At 44.3% G+C, this 19,801-nt stretch overlaps 3 protein-coding genes across 8 annotated transcripts in view; all 3 read left to right on the top strand.

The window, feature by feature from the left end:
* LOC124048654 (protein strawberry notch homolog 1-like) overlaps nt 1-7,466 on the top strand; it is a 30,788-nt gene extending 23,322 nt beyond the window's left edge. For all 5 annotated transcript variants that reach the window (XM_046369648.1, XM_046369647.1, XM_046369646.1 and 2 more), the window contains 7 exons: nt 2,381-2,455; nt 2,557-2,703; nt 2,887-2,981; nt 3,112-3,198; nt 3,998-4,212; nt 4,369-4,562; nt 4,767-7,466. In XM_046369648.1, coding sequence (XP_046225604.1) covers nt 2,381-2,455; nt 2,557-2,703; nt 2,887-2,981; nt 3,112-3,198; nt 3,998-4,212; nt 4,369-4,562; nt 4,767-4,909 — 956 coding nt within the window. In that variant the 3' untranslated portion in view covers nt 4,910-7,466. The remainder of the gene's footprint in view (nt 1-2,380; nt 2,456-2,556; nt 2,704-2,886; nt 2,982-3,111; nt 3,199-3,997; nt 4,213-4,368; nt 4,563-4,766) is intronic.
* A 307-nt stretch (nt 7,467-7,773) lies between these two features.
* LOC124047792 (cyclin-dependent kinase 2-associated protein 1-like) lies at nt 7,774-9,930 on the top strand. The gene is made up of 4 exons (XM_046368103.1): nt 7,774-7,923; nt 8,519-8,634; nt 8,784-8,910; nt 9,065-9,930. The coding sequence occupies exons 1-4, from the start codon at nt 7,857-7,859 to the stop codon at nt 9,130-9,132; spliced, it is 378 nt and encodes a 125-aa protein (XP_046224059.1). The 5' UTR covers nt 7,774-7,856; the 3' UTR covers nt 9,133-9,930.
* Nucleotides 9,931-19,186: 9,256 nt separating this feature from the next.
* Nucleotides 19,187-19,801, top strand: part of LOC124048653 (M-phase phosphoprotein 9-like) — a 28,824-nt gene continuing 28,209 nt past the window's right edge. For both annotated transcript variants that reach the window (XM_046369643.1, XM_046369642.1), the window contains exon 1: nt 19,187-19,771. In XM_046369643.1, the coding sequence (XP_046225599.1) occupies nt 19,331-19,771 (441 nt within the window). In that variant the 5' untranslated portion in view covers nt 19,187-19,330. The remainder of the gene's footprint in view (nt 19,772-19,801) is intronic.

Genomic DNA, 19,801 nt, shown 5'->3' with positions numbered 1-19,801 from the left:
GCTGTCACGCAGCCTGAGTGACCGAGAGGAAAAATATAGCACAGGTTCGCGACAGACATGCTTGCAGCTTTATAGTAAAGTTACAAGCATGTCTGTAGAAGAAATATGACCCATATTACCGCACCTACCTTTTTTTGTTCTTCCTGCGTGATTTTGCCTGCATTTTATATTGCGGGCAGTTCAACTAATCCCAGGTCGTTAATTACTGGTTTGATAGACAATTCAGTCATGTTGGCTGGCTAGCTAGCAAACAATCTGCTTACTCGACAGTAGGTCTAGGCAAATTTGATTTGCACCTGAATAAAGGAGAAGGGTCTGCTAGTCATGAGATGTGTTTCAAAGGTAGGATTAGTATAGGCCTAATGTAAGCCTAAACTATACTGACCAAAAATATAAGCGCACCATGTAAAGTGTTTTTTTTTTTTTTTTTTTCTTCCATCAACTGAAATAAAAGATCCCAATTTTGTTTAGTGAGGATTTTTCCTATACCAAAATAATGCATCCAAGAACCTGATTAAACAGTATGGTCATTACACAGGTGCACCTGTGTTGGGGACAATAAAAAGCCACTCTAAAATGTGTGGTTTTGTCACACAACGCAATGCTACAGAGGTCTCCAGTTGACGGAGCGTACAATTGGCAGGAATGTCCACCGGCGCTGTTGCCAGATAATTTAATGCTAATTTCTCTATCATCAGCTGCCTCCAACGTCATTTTAGGGAATTTAGCAGTGCGTCCAACCGGCCTCAACTGTAGACCACATGTAACCACACTAGCCCAGGAGCTTCACATCTGGCTTCTTCACATGCTGGATTTTCTGATACCAGCCACCCGGACAGATGATGAAACTGTCAGTTTGCACAACCAAAATAATTTATGCAAAAACTGTCAAACCAAATCAGGGAAGCTCATCTGCGTGCTCGTCGTCTGACTGCAGTTCGGCGTCGTAACCGACTTCAGAGAGAAAATTCTCACCTTCTCCAGTTTGTGCTCTTTGAGGATGTGTCCCAGTTTAAACTATACCGGGAAGATGGCAGACTGCATGTACTGCGTCGTGTGGGCGAGTGGTTTGCTGACGTCAACGTTGTGAACAGAGAGCCCCACTGCCACCATGGGGCAAGGCATAAGCTACAATGAATGAACACAATTGCATTTTATTGATGGCAATTTTATTGCACAGAGATACCATGACGAGATCCTGAGGCCCGTTGTCGTGCTGTTGCAATCACCATGTTGGCACATAATGCACGGCCCCATGTTGCAAAGGATCTGTACACAATTCGTGGAAGCTGGAAATTTACCAGTTCTTCCGTGGCCTGCATACTCACCAAATATGTCATCAGTTGAGCATGTTTTGGATGCTCTGGATCAATGTCTACGACAGTGTGTTCCAGTTTCCACCAATATCCAGCAACTTCGCACAGCTTTTGAAGAGTGGGACAACATTCCATAGTCCACAATCAACACCCTAATCAACTATGCGAAGGAAATGTCGTGCTTCATGAGGCAGATGGTGGTCACACCAGATACTGACTGATTTTTTTCTGATCCACGCCACTACTTGTATGTATCTGTGAGCAACAGATGCATATCTGTATTCCCAGTCATGTGAAATCCATAGATTTAGGTTCTAATGAACTCACATAAATCTATGAAATTGTTGCGTTTTTGTTCTGTGTATTTCTGGTGCGCCTTAAATTCTGTTTTGGTGACTTTTGACATTTGGGCGAGAGCAGTGTGTTTGTGAGAGAGGGAGACTGAGTGTCTGTCAACTGAAGAGTAAAGAAGGGCTCATGCAGTGTTTTCCCCTTATTGCCACAATGACATGCAGATCGTTATGTATAATCCTCCAGCCAAATCATAGGTAGGCCTTTGCAAATATGAGCAAATCAGCGATTCTTTGCAGTATTCTATTATACCGTGTGAAGTTAATTCAATATGTGTTGTATTGTGTGACTATCATTGACAGGAGTGTTGTGTGGCAAATGCACATAATGTTGAAAAAATAAGAACAAGCGTCCGGGGAATCGCGATACAACTCTGTATTGTTATACTTGGCCTGGTATCATATCAATAGTCAAACGTTCGTATCGTGAAAACACTACTTAAAGTGCATTTCTTTTTGTACGTTTTTCCAGTGGAAATTGTTAAAGGTAGTCTTTGATGCTGAGTCTCGGCATCATTCTGTTATTGTGGAATTGCCCATCCCTATTTTGGGCCAGGGGAATTTGCATTCTCCTGCTTGATACTGGGGATTCTTTCATAGTGTCTATTCACACTTGAATGACTCAGCCCAAAAACTGACTTAACCTTTCTGGTGTGTGGCTGTGGTCTTACTTTCAATCTGACGTGATCTGGTCTTCATCCTGTTCTCTGGCAGAGATCCGTCATGGGTTGATCGGAGTGGGTCTGATCAATGTGGAGGACCGATCAGGGATTCTGTCTCTGGACAAAGGTGAGACTGGCTCGAACTTTAAGCCTTGTCAGATTACAATAGGAAGTCTAAGATTGTATGCTTCTTGCTGTACATAAACACTTTTCCTCTCTCCTTCCCAGACTACAACAACATAGGGAAGTTCCTGAACCGTATCCTAGGGATGGCAGTGCAGGAGCAGAACGCTCTGTTCCAGTACTTCTCTGACACTCTGGCAGCTGTCATACAGAACGCCAAGAAGAACGGACGCTACGACATGGGCATCCTGGGTAAGACTGGAGAGGAACTTTTTTCCCCTTTTTTTCCTGTTAAATCAGATGAATGAGGGACTCTACTGGGAATGAGGGACTCTACTGGGAATGAGGGACTCTACTGGGAATGAGGGACTCTACTGGGAATGACACCTGCAGTATTATACAACTGATTAGAATGGTGTTTATCTTGTCTTGTAGACCTGGGTTCTGGGGATGAGAAGGTGAAGAAGATTGAAGCCAAGAAGTTCCTGACCCCAGGCTACTCCACCTCAGGACATGTAGAGCTCTACACGGTACGACTGACTGTTGTTTTTCCCACTAGGCGACAACAGAAACTGGTTTAACCTGGAATTCTTATCTTATATCACCAATGGACTGGTAGCCATTTTCCATGTTGTAAATACTGTCTCTAATGTCTTTCAGGTGAGTGTGGAGAGAGGCATGTCCTGGGAGGATGCTACCCATGCCTGGGCCGAGCAGAGTGGACCAGATGATGGCTTCTATGTACAGGTACCAAAAGACCAACAAAAATTTCATGTCTTCTCAACTGAGTTTGGCAAACTTTACATACATCGGGGATCATCAACTAGATTCAGCCACGGGAAGATTTATTTTTTTCTTGAACTGCTGGTCAGGTGGCCGGAACGTAATTTGAAATTTGTAGGGCTTCCTGAGTGCCTCAGCAGTCTAAAGCACTGCATCGCAGTGTTGCGGCGGCAATACAGACTAGGGTCCAATCCCACACAACCGACTGTGACTGCGAGTCCCATAGGGCGGCGCACAATTGGCCCAGCGTCGCCCGGGTTAGGCAAGGGTTTGGCCAGGGGGGGGGGCGTGCGGCGCGCTTTACTTGGCTCATTGTGCTCTAGCAACTCTTTGTGGCGTGCCGAGTGCCTGCAGGCTGACATCGGTCGTCAGGTGAATGGTGTTTCCTCCGACACATTGGTGCAGCTTGCTTCTGGGTTAAGCAAGCGGGTGTTAAGAAGCGCAGCTTGGCGGGTCATGTTTTGAAGGACGCATGACTCGACCTTCGCCTTTCTCGAGCATGTTGGGGCATTGCAGCAACGAGACAAGATCGTAATCACGAAATTGGAGAGAAAAAAGAGTAAGAATTACAAAAAATAAATACAAATTGTAGGCTGCGAATTGGACGCAAGAAGCCCAAACTAATATAATATTTGACGAAAGCATAATCATTTCAAACCTTGCTTACGTTTGTATATTTGTTTTGTGCCATAAAATGTATCTAAGAACATTGTAAAACAAAAAAACTCTAGTTGTAACACTGCTGTATTTGGCTGATTCCTAGATAAGGAACAACAAGAAGACGGCCATCTTGGTGCAGGAGGTGAACAGTAAGAAGAGGCTGTTCCTGGTCTATAGACCTAATACGGGAAAACAGCTTAAACTGGAAGCCTATGCTGACATTAAGAAGAAGTGTAAAAAGGTGCTCTCAGATGATGCCAAACAGCACTGGATTGACCAGTACAAGTCTTCAGCTGAGATCTGCGCTCATGCATACTGGTAGGTGCTGTTTCTCCAATGACTGGAGTTGTAGTGGTGGTTTTGGCAGAGTCATCAAGTTCACTATCCGGCTTTAAGCTTTTACTAGTATAGTGGTATGAACTAGTCAAGAAAGAGGTGAAACGTGTGTTTATAAACCCTTTCTCCTCCCTCCAGGCGTGGTAACTGTAAGAAGGCGTCAGTGGGTCTGCAGTGTGAGGTAGGTCTGCGCTGCAGGACGTACTATGTGCTGTGTGGCTCTGTGCTCAGCGTGTGGACCAAGGTGGAGGGGGTCCTGGCCTCCGTCAGCGGAACTAATGTCAAGATGCAAATCGTCCGCCTCAGAACAGAGGACGGGCAGAGGATTGTGGGTAAGTTGATGCTGGAAGTCTTTGAAGAGTTTTGGGAAGAATATTTTCTTTTGCGCTTTTGAAAATGTTCCCTTTAATGTGATCTACCAAAGTAGAAGCTACTCTCCTCTCCAACAAGTGAAATTTTAAATGAACAGTTAAAATGAGGTTGAACTATGTGGACGCTAGCGAATGTGGTTATATCTTTCCGTCTCTTGTGTCCAGGCCTGATCATTCCAGCGAACTGCGTCTCTCCTCTGACCAACATCCTGTCGTCATCTGACCAGTCTCAGCAACTGGCTGTTCAGCAGCAGCAGAAGTGGCAGCAGCTGCACCCTCAGAGCCTCAGCCACGTACACAACACATAGCATGGGTTCATCACCCAGTCCGACCTGATGGGCTCCGACCCCATCTCTGCCTCTAAGCCCTGGGTTCTTGACCCGACCTGATGGGATATGACCATATTTCTATCTGGATCTCCACCTCCGCACTGTGGCACGACAGCAGCAGCACCACCCCCCCCCCTCTCCCTAGCTCCTTCTCCGTTCCTCCTGAGGAACCTGAGGTGCTGCGAGCGCTGAGTTGTGGTTCTCCCTGTAGCTTAACCGCGGTGGCAGTGTTAAGATTTCAGGGTTTATGTCCAAAGAAGAGACTTTCTCACTCGAGGAGTTGGCTTGACTACTATTATTCCTCTGAGATTCAGAGCTGAAGATTTAGAAGAGGCTGTGGTGATGAAGGGGGGAGAGGACGCATGTCAGTGGAGAAGAGAGGCATAATTATAACGCCTGACTGTTTCTGTTTTCTTTCCTCCCCCTCTAAGCTCTGTGTAAATGTGCCCTGTGCTTTCTGTTGGTGACTTGTTCCTACCACTGCCTTCTGTACTGAAAGCTGGGGTGGGCGTCACCTAGGTTTTTGTTTTCTTCTGGTGACCGGTCAGTGCTCAGGGGTTCGTTAAGCTTTAGTGACCCTTTTTTTTTCAAGCCAACTGACATTTTCTAATCGGTCTACCTGAGATGCATGACACATCAACTGCTTTCTTTCCTCATTTTAGTAATTACTCATGACTCAAGTCTTAAAATGCCACCCTATTCCCTAGATAGCGCACTACCTGTACGTTGTGCACCATATAGCTAATAGGGTGTTATTTCATTGACTAACAAGTGTATCAAACATGGGTGTATCCCGTAAACCTGCAGTTGTTTTTACAGCTTGACTATTAAGAACTGTGACCGTGTATGGTTTAAAATACCTGTTTATTTTCCTAAATTAATTCCTCTGCATTCAAAAGATTTCCGGGCACGGGCTGTTTTAATATGTGGCGTCAGATTCAACATCTTGTACTGTCAAACTCTACGGCAAACTACAGCAGATAACAATCCTGGAGTGGTATTATACAACTGTACTGTGAAGGTCATAGATCTTGTTTGTCGATACAAGCTGTTTAATACTGCTACAGTAAAAGTTAGTATTCAAGAAAGAGTTTGTTGCTGAATTCCAAACCGACCACTTGCTTCTTTCTACCTCCTGTATGTGCTGGTGTGGATTGGATAGGTGTATGCAATGTGGTAACGAAAGGCACCTTGGAGGGTGAGGTGGATCTCATTAGCATATTCACTCATATCTATCTGATCCTTTAGATATCCATGAAGTACCTAGGAGTCAGCGGTATTGAGTTTTTGGGGGTTGGGCACTTGTTCCCTCACTGATTCTGAACTGGAACCTAACCTCCATTCTCCACCAGTCAGTAACATTACTGCTTGGCCCCTGGTAATTTGACATCTGATTTCAGTTTTTCATCACTTGAGACATGATGCACAGGGGGGGCTGAAGAATTTCTAAAAGCTTTTCTTGGTTTGGAGTGCTGTAAGAAGTTATGACGGTCAGCCTGTTGAGTTTAGGATACTCCTTTTGGTATACCAATGTGTATATTGTCATATCTGGAAATAAGACGTTTTTTGCTTACATAGTCGTTTGTTAAACACTTGGACAGTGTTTCATCCTTGCACGAGTTGCACTTCGGACTGATTTGTACAAATAATCTGTATTAAATGATTTAACTGAGTGCAAGATTTCTACCTCTTGCATATGACCAATAAATCCAAGGAGAAAGTTTGAATCCAGTTTCACTTTTTTATTTTTTATTCCTGATATTTGTATATACTTGTTAAATGTTTTATGTGCTGTATGTACTCTGTAGTCATAACAGGATTTTGAGCTATTAATGAAAGAAGCATATTATAAATGCCTAAGACATGTTTGTTAAAACATCATCACTCTGTGCCAATGATGTCACCACTACTTTTTTTGTGTTTAGAGCTCAGGCCATCACTTGGTGTCTGTACTTTCCCACAACTTCCTATAGATAATGAGGCTGAAAGTTATGATTGGGGGCATAGAACTTGGCCGCTGCCGGTCCACCAATGGTCAAGCCTGACCGTGTCATCTCGAATTGGAGAGGCGTTACATCGTGTCAGCACGGGCCAAATAACACCGGGGTCAAGAGGACGGGAGAAAGTTCAGAAGAGGGGCTTCCAGTGCGCACATGCCTTGTAGTGGAGATGTCTGCTGTTAATAATTAGAGCAGAGGGGCATTCTGGGAGGGGAAAGTGTGAACAATGGATGCATTCCCCAGACAAAGACTGGTTACCTTCAATGTAGTTTGTTTTCTGTTTCATATCCTCTTCCGTTCTGCTGTGGTGGTCTACTACCAATTGGTGTTGCCGAGCAAAAGCAATACTGTTGCATGAGTCACCGTCTAAAGAACAGTTTAACTGGCTGCGTCTATATAGGCTAGACTTTACACACACCAGTATCACATGTATGAGCTTTTATAGGCAAAGTATATTGTTTTAAACCTTTGACAATTTGTTTTTTCGGAGTAATGGAATTGAGACGAATTAATAAATGTTTAAGAAGTTCATGAAATAGTTGCATGGTCCATCCATTACGCTTCAAATTCGTCTAAAATGTAAGTTCCACGTGGTCCAGAGATATGGCAACAAAGTTGCTCATGTGTTCTATGGAGCAGGAGGATTTACAGTGCATTTCAATAAAAAGAAGGGGGGGGGATCAACGTGAATTATTACATAAAGTAATTTTAAATATAAAATTTAGGAATATTTTAAAATGTACTGAAATCTGTTTGAAACATTTTAGGGCAGATTATCCCAAATTGATTATTGTGGTGATAGAATATGTGCATTGTGGGTGTCAATATAAAGTGACGGCCATATTTGCCGGGTGCCGTTGCTGTAAACAAAAAGTGAGACAGACGCTTCACCGAATTTCGGGTCAAATTTATTTCTTTAATTTACTATGTCTCTCGGAATGTCTTACAAACCCAATGTCCACCAGCACATTCCAGGAACTTCCGGGAACCAGGGTAAGGGAAAAATATCGGTTAAAATCCAACCATCCAACCGCTAAATCGAGTGTTAAAACCGGGGTTTCGGAGAATACCTGCAGAAAGACTGTAGTTTTTGTCCAGTTATATATATATATAGGGTCAGATCCTGAGCGCTAGGCTAATTCATATCCGCCATTATTACTAATGTAAAAAAAAGCCCCATCCTCATATGCATCGGCTAAACAAGGGCAGAGGTGTGAAATTCCTTGTTTCGAAAAATAATAGCCGTTCTGTGTCCTATTCTGTCCTGGAGGGTATCGTTACATTGTGACAAAAATGTATCACTTTGGCTTCTTAAGTCAGCCCTTTTCCGCTTCCTCCATGATATTCTCTCGCGGAGCTGTTGATTGATCTACTAGGGTATTATTTTATGACCCTTCGAGGACATCTAGTGTTTGACCACGCTTATTGCATTGGGAAGAACATGCCCACGACAACTGTGGGCATTGTTGGCGATGTGAACATGCAATATGTAGAATTTGTATTAACTTATTTTCCTCCTGTTTTATACTATCTGTTATCTGTAATATCATATTTGACCCTAGATGTGTTTGTATTTGTCTCCCAACAGTTGGAAACATCCTAGGAAACATCCAGTCTCCGTCTGCAGCCAACTTGGCCACTTTGCAGTCCTACAGGCCGCTGGTGAATGACGTTTACGCACCGCCCTCCTTGGGCTTCTCACAGGTACAGGAATTCACAGACCGAAAGACACCCACATTGCGTCTGCTACTTCTACAATGCAGGAAATAAAATTGCCATGTTATTAGAAATGAATTGTTACATCATATGTATCTCCCTTTGGTAATCTGTCTCTCTCCTGTCCCTGTGTGCAGGGATCCAGCGGCAACCAGGTGCCCCAGAGTAAGTATTCAGAGCTGCTGGCCATCATCGAGGAGCTGGGGAAGGAGATCCGTCCCACCTACGCCGGCAGCAAGAGCGCCATGGAGAGACTAAAACGGGGTAATGTGGAAACCTCTGTACTAATATAAGTATTGTATTGTGTGTTGAAACAAACTGCATATTCTAGACTATACAATAGTCCGCTTCCTAACTTGGTTAGAGAGTTATCAGTCAGTGAATGACTGTTAATTTTGGTGTGTCCTCTTCGCCAAAGGTATCATCCATGCCAGGGGACTGGTGCGGGAGTGCTTGGCAGAGACTGAGAGAAATGCCAGGTCCTAGCTACAGAAATATTACCCTCTCCTGCAGAAGAACCAACACCCAACACTCGCACTCACCATGTAAAAGACAGCTGCATGGCACATCCTCTAAAAATAGGAATACAAATTAAAAACGAGGGATGGTTAAAAAGGTCAAGAAAATGTTTCTGAAAGGTTAAAATTAGAGAAAGGGAGAGAGAGGACACCAGAATAGAATTCAGAATTAGAAGGATTTGTTTTTTTCTTATGCCCCATTTTGGGGTCACAGTTTCCTGTCTTCATATTTATAACAAATAGTGATTTTTGCATGCAAATGTACAGGTCAACCATGGCCTTTGTTTAATTGTAGACATTGCATGGCTTGTACAGGGTTAGACTAGGAGATGAACTCTTTTTTTGATAGACTTTGGTCTGAATTCCAGACCCTTTTAACACATGGGTGAGCAAGTGAAGGACAGAAAAGTGCCAAATACAATAGTTCATTCATGTTGAGGTTCTTTTTTTGATATTAATGATAAATGCTCTTACTTATGTAGGAGTTAAGAACATACCGTAAACTCACTCCACAGCTAGCTGGAATTGTCGCCGATGGGAGCCATCCAAGGTGTACCTTTTTTGTAATGGCTCAATAATCGGTTTGCACGTTTACAAGGAGGGCAGTCACGTGCGTTGAGAAGCAGATGATCACTGGTTCTAGCCCAATACGGGGCAATCGGACAGTGGAAGAAGCTAAGCTGTTAGCAGCACACTGACCTCTGTTACACTTGCATCTTTGTATGTATTTATTACTCAGTGTAATAAAATGAATTTTCAATACAAATGATATTGTTTTGAAATGAATGTGAAAATGTGTTAAAATCATCCAAGTGGTCTCATAATCAATATTTTTCTCTTGAGAGTTAAGGTTCTATGCCCCCCCCCCAGTTGAATAGATTAGGGGGGGAGAAGGATTACTTTATCCTATCCAAGGAATACCTAGGATAGGATAAAGTAATCCTTCTCACCCCCCCCCTTAAAAGATTTAGATGCACTATTGTAAAGTGGCTGTTCCACTGGATGTCATAAGGTGAATGCACCAATTTGTAAGTCGCTCTGGATAAGAGCGTCTGCTAAATGACTTAAATGTAATGTAATGTAAATGTTAAGGTTAAAGCTAGTCTTGGTTGAAAAGAGGGAATATGATGGAGATATCTGGGCAATAGTAGTACAGCAGACCCAGTAATTTAGTCTTATCTACAGTGATTCATTCCTTGAACATTGCGTAACCCCTACAGCAAGACTAAAACAAACACTATTTGAACTGTTGACGAACAAATACATGATGTAGTCTAGGATAATGGGTCCGAGAGACATTTGAGTACTTACCATAAATACAGGATTTAACTAGGTAAAACACATTCAATAGCTATCAATGTTACAATCGCAATCTGGGTTGGGGAGTAACTGGTTACATGTGATCTGATATTTTATTTATTACTAATTGTAACAGTTTAACTTTAGTCCGTCACCCTCGCCCCTACCCGGGCTCAACCAGGGACCCTCTGCACACATAAACAACTGACACCCACGAACCATCGTGACCCATCGCTCCACAAAAGCCGTGGCTCTTGCGGAGTACGGGAAACCACTACTTCAAGGTCTCAGAGCAAGTAACGTCACAGATTGAAACGCTATTAGCGCGCACCACCGCTAACTAGCTAGCCATTTCACATCGGTTACATAATCAGTTACGCTACCAGCAAAAATATTGTAATCACATTAGATACTTTTGAAAAACTAGATGATTACTTATTGGATGACTTTTAAATTCAGAAAGGATGTTTGTCGGAAAAAATACATTGACACCTTTCCGTTTTCTCAATGACATTCAATTTATCATTGAAAAAAGGCCAAGTTTAAGTTTGTTCCATTTAAGCAATTATATGACCACAAGTCAGAGACCACTATGATGACACACCAAATGCATTTGATGGATCCTTTTTGTCTTCTAATGCCTCTTTAAGAAATATTTTTTATTTTGTTATATATCATATGGTACAACAGCTGATGAAAGTAACACTGTAAAAGTGTGAAAATTGATCAGTGTTATTTCCTGATAATACAGGGAAATACAATCTATATGCAGGACCTTGTAATCAGCCAGTTTGCATGGGCGGGAGTTTCGGCTTTCCATAGTGACATCACCGTGCAGTAAATTGGTTCATCAACAAATAACAAAGAGAGTTACAAACCTAAACCGATAACTCGTTTTCTGTTTTTCCCTCCCCACTCAGAACACTCCCAGACAGTCTCAACATAATTATTGCTTGCGAAATAGTTTTTTGCTAAAAAGTTATTTTCTTCCATTTCAATGAAAATCTATTACAGTTATGTACTTAATTGTTACCCAGAAATGATATAAAAACAGCTGTATTGAGCCTTTTGGCATGTGCAGACCAGCTGTCTGGGGTGTTTACGGACATATTCAACCTCTCCCTATCCCAGTCTGTTGTCCCTACTTGCTTCAAAATGTCCACCATTTTTCCTGTACCCAGGCAAGCTAAGGTATCGGAACTAAATGACTATCGCCCCGTAGCACTCACCTCTGTCATCATAAAGTGCTTTGAGAGGGTAGTCAAGGACCATATTACCTCCACCTTGCCCAACACCAAAGACACACTACAATTTGCATACCTTACCAACAGATCCATGGACGATGCAATCGCTGTTGCACTGCACACCGCCCTATCACACCTGGACAAGAGGAATACCTATGTGAGAATGCTTGCTCCCTGTGTAACTGGGTCCTAGATTTCCTGGAGGTCAAACCCAGGTGGTGAGAGTAGGAAACAACACATCCATCACACTGACCCTCAACAAGGGGGTGACCCAAGGCTGTATGATCAGCCCTCTCCTGTACTCCCTGTTCACCCATGAATGCGTGGCTACGCACGACACCATCTCGATTTTCAAATGTACTAATGACAGCCTGTTTACCAACAACGATAAGACAGCCTACTGGGAGGAGGTTATAACGCTGGCGGTCTGGTGCCAGGAAAATAACCTCTCACTCAACCTAAAAAACGCAAAGGAGTTGATCGTGGACAACAGGGGACAGAAGAGAGAGCACACCCCCATCAACGGGCACAGTGGAGAAGATCAAAAGCTTAAAGTTCCTTGGCGTGCACATCACTGATGACCTGAAATGGTCCCACCACACTGACACTGTGGTGAAGAAGGCACAACAGCACCACTTCAACCTCAGGTGGCTGAAGAAATTTGGCAAGGCCCCAAGCAACTGTCTGTTCACTCTGCTACCATCTAGCAGACAGAGACGGTACACGTGCAGAGCTGGGACAGAGACAGAAACCGTTTCTATCTCCAGGCATTCAGACTGTTGAACAGTCATCACTAGCTGGCTACTTGCCAGTTCACCTGCCCTGTAACATCTTGGAACAATGTCAAAGTAACTAGTGGAGATGTGAAAGTTGTTTATACTTTGGCTAAAACCTAGCTTTTATATTCGTTTATTTAGCTATACAAGCAAGACTGCACACCTCTGAGAGCAAGCTATCTAGACCACTTGACAGCTAATTATGCTAGCTAGCTAAATCAAGGGGAGGGGAAACAGCAGTACATAAAATAGCCTATGCGGTGACGTTCAATGACTTACATATGGGGCATTAGTCTGAATGTGCGGGGTACATGTCTTGTAAAAATCGTGCCAGATTGAAATAGTTCCCAATCGTTATGATTGTGACTCCATGTTGTGGATTTTCCTCACAAGAAAATTGTAAATAATTGCACGTGCGTCTCTTTATGTGGATGTCTCTCTCACACCCTCCCTGCTGTGTATGTATATACTGTATTCTCGAAATAGCTAATATAGCTACTACTGTACATATCATTTTCTTTCCAAATTATATACTCTGTACACACCATGTATTTATATTCGGACATGTGCTCCCTCCTATCTTCTTCATTGGATTGTTAATTGGACTCGTTCTCTCATTTGTAGATTATTTGTGTATTTGTATTGTGTTTATGTGATATTCTACTGCACTGTTGGATCTAGTAACATACCGATTTCACGAGTTTGGATAATCTCAAAATCACGTTACTGATGATCATTTGGACAGATAACTAACTAGTAACTGTAACGGATTACATTTAGAAAGTAACCTACCCCAAACCTGATTGCAGATAACAATTTAGCAATCGCATATTTCTTAGGTCGTAACAACAATTTTGTCTCCCGCGTGTTAAATTGAATTGCTCTAACCCTGCAGCGAATGAATAATTTCCTACAAGTTCTACCAATCATGTACACTGCACTGTGCATCACAGCAAATCATAATGGCTGAATGAGAGAGACAGCCAATCAGATAACTCGTTTTCGATTTCATTCGGCCAGTTAGATATTGCGTAATGTTTTGCTGTTGAACGTTATGCTGCAGCACTGCTAGCTAGCTAGCGTTAGCTGCAGTAGACTAGCTAGCTGGCTAGTATTGTTGAAGGTAAAATATGGGTGAAGTTACTTTACAAGTTAACTGGTAAGTTAAAGCGAGCTTTATTAAAAAATCTTATTAATCTACTTTACATATGAACTATGAGTCGACTGTGTGCTTATTGAGCCTAACGAAGGCGCTAGTTTCAATCATTTTCAAGATGTAACATTACTCTTAGCTAGCTAACCGTAAACGTTGACGCTTGCAAACCTGTCAGTTAGCATGGTTAACCAACGTTAGCTAGCTAGCCAGCAGGATACAGCCAGCGAACAACTGGCCAGTCAATCAATAGCAAGATTAATACTGTACTAACAAGCAGGAGACTAGCTACGATATCCAGGTAGTTATATTTAGCTTGCAATGTAGTTTGAGATAATCAAGCAGACGTATCTTATGTTTACTGCTGGTTTATGCCCCTGTCAGGTATATCTTGCAAGGCTTCTGCTATAATCTTATCCAACAAGTGTATGTAAGTTACTATTTGAATGAAACTGCCCCAGTTAAAGTGAAAGTTTGATTACGGTCACCATCACCAAGGGGCTTGGCCACCTGCTTGTATTTCATCTCACATCACAGTCCTGGTCCGTGTCTGTACTCTGGAGTTTAAAAGGACTGTTCACAATGAAAAGTGAGTTTGTCATACGTAACTTCAGACCTTTCCCCTCGATCTCCTGCAAGTGTTAACCCCCCCACCCCACCCCACCCCACCCCACCCAGCATGTAGGTTAAGGGAGAGCTGTTTCCCTCTATCTCCCTTGTAGGTATCAGACTCTCCCCCAGGTTGTGGGCCCATAAGCATGTCCACAGATGACAGTATCTCTGAGGATGTGTCCAGCCTGGGGGCCCTGAGCCACTGCCATGCCGGGGAAGGGGGCAAGGAAAGCGAGTCTTCAGAGGGAACCTCAGCAGCCTCTGGCCTGGGGCTGGGACTTGGACTTGGGTTGGGGCTGTCTGGGACAGAGGAACCCAACGCCAACTCCAAGACTGAAGGGGGAACCGTAGATGGGAGAGCTGAAGAAGTCACACCAGCATGCAGCCTCCCCCACAAGATCAGGTGTGTGGAGACTGTGGATTCTGACTGGAGGTGGCAGTGTAGTAGGAGGTTTTGAAATAAGTGTGCTGCATTGAGTAATCCAACCTAGTCCCTTTTCCTGACTCCTGTGTACTGTGTTCCCCAGGAGCCTGTGTCTGAGTACGAAGGAGGCCTTTGGGCCTGGCAAGAGTCTCCCCTTCATCAACCCCTCCTCCCTGGAGACCCTCAGAGCTCTGGTCCAAGAGATCCAGAGTAGTGGGGAGACTGACCCGGAGATGTGGAAGGACTGTGAGGTAGGAAAGAGTCTGGGCTCTTGTGTAACTGCAAGGGTAGGATGGACAACAGACAAACCGATATATAGGATACCATATATTTAGTGTGGAACGACTGCCAAGTAGTAATACAGCCACTGATAGAGAAATGTCTGTGGCAGTTAGTATGTCAGGGAAGTGTGTTTGTGTGTGTTCTCTAAACTTCTCCCTGGAAAGGGTGATACTGGGGTAAGCTGGTGTGGTCATTATTCTCCTGCAGCACGTTGGGCGGCCGGCAGTCTTATCCCTCCTCTGTCACTTCTGCTGTCCCTGTGGATCTTAGCTGACAGCACACACACACTTGGTCCCTAGACTGCACACATCATGCAACTGCAGCTGATCTCTTCAGACAGGACATGATTTGTGGGGAATAGAAAACAGTGATGCTGGCAGCAGTGCCACCTCACACAGAGGAAAACACACTGGAAAGAGTACTGTATTCCCCAGCTTTAAAAACAAGGTTCTAGAGCTGGGCGATATGGACAAAAATCCATATTGTGATAAATTGCCTGAACTGATCTGATAACAATAAATCGAATGTCTAACTCCACATTTCACTTGTATAGGCAACTTGTCGTAATGAACGATGTCAGCAAAATGCCTGCTTCCCAGCTCTACATGGGATCTATCCCAATTGTCTTAATGACCTCCTGCCCTCTCCTCTCATACAGCTTTCCTGATCTGAAAACACAGGCTCGATTACTTTTGAGATGCAACCCATACCCAAGTCTGTTATTGTGCCCAGAAAATATTCACATTTAACCTATGTTTGAAAATGTGCAAATAACTGACTCGCTAAAAGGGAATCAGTTAGTTTCTTATGGACTGTAATATCAGGCGCCATAACCCCTCCCCCGCCATCTCACCTCCCTGGGTGCATGGCATAGTACCACTAATTCACTTTTCTCACATCATAACTGGAGCACAGCTGCTTCCGGATGCCCCCCCCCCCCACACACACACAGACCCCTTTTGTGAGCCTAACTCACAGCTGTCACACTTCTTCCCCCCAATCAGAACATTTTACTATTTGCCATATTCATATTCACACTGGAAACATGCCCATAACTTTAAGAGGAAATCTTTTCCAATACTTTCTGGATGGTACTGTACAGACCTAATGTTGAAGATGTGTACGTGTGTTTGTTCAACAGGGTCGATGGCTGCATCTGTTCCAGCTAGTAGAGAAACAGTACCAAGAGCAGATCCTGGCTCAGCAAGAACAGTACCAGTGCCAAATACAGGTTTGTACTACTATTTAAGTGTGTGTGATTTTCACGGAAGATGGCACCGACGGGTATGGCAGCTCCACTTCTATCTCCTAAGAAACTTAGCAGTATTTTGTTTTTTGTGTTATTTCTTACATTATTAGCACAGATTTGTTGTTGGTATTATATACAGCCCGGAAAGAACTTTTGTATATCAGAGCGATGGTAACTTGCTAACATTATGACCAGGAATACGACTTTCTGGAATTGGGTCCTTTGTTCGTACCTCCCAGGGCAATTGAACTTATTCCAGAGGCTGCCCCGAAACACCGCCGGCAGAGAAGAGGTATTCAGAGTGGACTTCTAGTCCGACTCAGGAGGTGTGCCCACCATCCACCGCTTCAGAGTATATTACATGCTAATGTTCAATCTCTGGACAATAAAGTAGATGAGCTCAGGGCAAGGATCTCCTTCCAGAGAGACATCAGGCATTGTAACATACTCTGGCTGTCCCCGTCCATACAGCCAGCTGGGTTCTCAGTACATCGCGCAGACTGGAATAAAGAACTCTCCGGGAAGAAGAAAGGCGGGGGGGTGTATGTTTCACGATTTAACTGCTCATCGGGTGATTGTGATAACATACAAACTCAAGTCCTTTTGTTCAGCTGTCCTAGAATACTTCACAATCAAATGCTTACTGTATTACCTCCAAAAATAATTATCTTCGGTTATAGTCACAGCCGAGTATATTTCTCCTCAAGCCGATACCAGGACGACCCTCAAAGAATTACACTGGACTTTATGCAACTGGAAACCACATATCTTGAGACTGCATTTATAATATATATATATGATATAATATAATAATAATAATATAATATATGCCATTTAGCAGACACTTTTATCCAAAGCATTTATTGTATCTAGGGATTTTAACAAAGAGAATTTGAGGAAAATGCAACCATAGTTCTACCAACACATTGACTGTAGTACTTGTTCTGGAAAATCATTGGACCGCTGCTACTCAACTTTTCGAAATGCCTACAAGGCCCGCTCTCGTTTCGACAAATCTGATCACTACTCCATTTTGCCCCTCCCTTCCTATAGGCAGAAACTCAAACAGGAAGTACCCGTGCTAAGGTCTATTCAACGATGGTCTGACCAATCGGAATCCATGCTTCAAGATTATTTTGATCGCGCGGACTGGGATATGTTTCAGGTAGCCTCTGAGTGTAACATCATAGAATACACGGATAGGGTGACTGAGTTCATCAGGAAGTGTATAGGATATGTTTTACCCACTGTGACTATTAAAACCTACCCAAACCAGAAACTGGATAGATTGCAGCATTCACGCAAAACTGAAAGTGCGAACCACCACATTTAACCATGGCAAGGTGACTGGTTATATGGCCGAATAAAAACAATGTAATTATTCCCTCCGTAAGGCAAACAGGCAAAACGTCAGTACAGAGACAAAGGAGTCGCAATTCAACGGCTCAGACACAACGTATGTGGCAGTGTCTACAGACTATCACGAACTACAAACAGAAAACCAGCCACGTTGCGGACACTGATGTCTTGCTTCCGGACAAGCTAAACACCTTTTTTGCCCGCTTTGAGGATAACACCGTGCCACCGACGTGGCCCGCTACCAAGGACTGTGTGCTTTTAACCTGACACCCTAGACCGACGTCAATTTGCTTACCGCCTCAATAGATCCACAGACGATGTAATCGCCATCGCACTTCACACTGCCCTATCCCACCTGGTCAAGAGGAATACCAGTGTAAAAATCCTGTTAATTGACTATAGCTCAGCATTCAACACCATAGTACCCTCCAAGCTTATCAGTAAGCTTGCGGCCCTGGGTCTGAACCCCGCCCTATGCAACTGAGTCCTGGACTTCCTGACGGGCCACAGACAGTGTGGTGATGAAGGCGCGACAGCGCCTCCAACCTCACGAGGCTGAAGAAATTTGGCTTGGTCCCTAAAACCCTAAACTTTTACAGATGCACAATTCAGAGCATCCTGTCGGGCTGTATCCCCGCCTGGTACGTCAACTGCACCGCCCGCAACCGCAGGACTCTTCAGAGGGTGGTGCATCAGAGGCTGCTCAACGCATCACCGGAGGCAAACTACCTGCCCTCCAGGACACCTACAGCACCCGATGGCACAGGAAGGCCAAAAAGATCATCAAGGACATCAACCACCCGAGCCACGGCCTTGTTCACCCCTCTATCATCCAGAAGGCGAGGTCAATACAGATGCATCAAAGCTGGGACTGAGAGACTGAAAAACAGCTTCTAACTCATGGCCATCAGACTGTTAAATAGCCATCACTAGCCGGCTTCCACCCGGTTACGCAACCCTGCAACTTGGAGGCTGCTGCCCTGTATACATAGACTTGGAATCGCTGGCCACTTTAATAGTGGAACACTAGTCACTTCAATGTTTACCTACTGCTTTACACATGTCATATTTATATACTGTATTCTATTCTACTGTATTTTAGTCAATGCCACTCCGACATCGCTCAATCTAATATTTTAGTATTTCTTAATTCTATTTGTTTACTTTTATATTGGTGTGTATTGTTGTGAATTGTTAGATACTACTGGACTGTTGGAGCTAGGAACACAAGCATTTCGCTACACCCGCAATAACATTCGCTAAATATGTGTATGTGACCAAAAAAAATTGATTTGACTATTGCCAAGTACAGCTCTGAACTATACACGGCCTGTTCTAGAATCCATAAAGATGCATGTTCTGATGCCTGTTTACACTGTGATTATTTTCTTCTTCCAGCTGATTCAGGATGAGATCAAAGCCTTGGTTCAGCTCCAGAACCGCCAGACCAGCACACAGACCCACAACAATTACCCATATACTGCTACCACCAACACACAGACACATCACGATTACCAATCTACGCTGTTTACTGTCACACAGACACACCCAGACTACTCCTCTTCCCCTGCTGTTGCCACCATCCACCCCTCACCCTCCACGGACCTTCCCAATGGGAACCCGACTCTCTCTGCTCCCCCCACCTCCCTCTCTGTCCCACAACCCTTTCTGAGCTCCACCTTCCCTCTACCCCCATCCCCTCGGCCAGGGCCGGTCACCCCAAGAGAGAGGTGGGCTGAGGGGGCAGGGACGGTGCTGAGCAGTGGGTATGGGACCCTGTCAGCCTGGGGGTCAGGGCTCGAGGCAACAAAGACTCCGGGGGGGAGTAGAGGAGCGAGGCCGGGGGAAAGAGGAGTCTGGTTGGTCCCTTCACCTCCAGGACTACACAGAGACCATTCTGATTGGCCAGGAGGGTCAGAAGAGGAGTGCCTCGGCCAATGAGGTGGCTCCTAGAGACAATCCTAGTCCACCTGAGCAGCAGAGAACCTCCAGCCAATCGCTGACCTCCTGGGCTCAAAGACAGAGACGCAGCAAACCCAAGAAGAGCACAGCGGGGCAGGCCCAACCTCCCCTGGCTTCCCCCCCACCCCTCCAGGCCCCATTCCCGGGCCAGAGCGGCCCTCAGACCTCTTCCTCCCATGATCAGCAGCACAGCCCCAGGCAGAGCCCTAGAGACAGCCCCCTGGAGAACACTGACCTCCAGGACAAGGTACACCTAACTCCAGCCGACGCACCCGGT

This window comes from Oncorhynchus gorbuscha, linkage group LG11 (assembly GCF_021184085.1).
Source record: "Oncorhynchus gorbuscha isolate QuinsamMale2020 ecotype Even-year linkage group LG11, OgorEven_v1.0, whole genome shotgun sequence".
In the NCBI taxonomy this organism is placed as follows: domain Eukaryota; kingdom Metazoa; phylum Chordata; class Actinopteri; order Salmoniformes; family Salmonidae; genus Oncorhynchus; species Oncorhynchus gorbuscha.
This window is presented reverse-complemented; position numbering and strand designations above follow the sequence as displayed.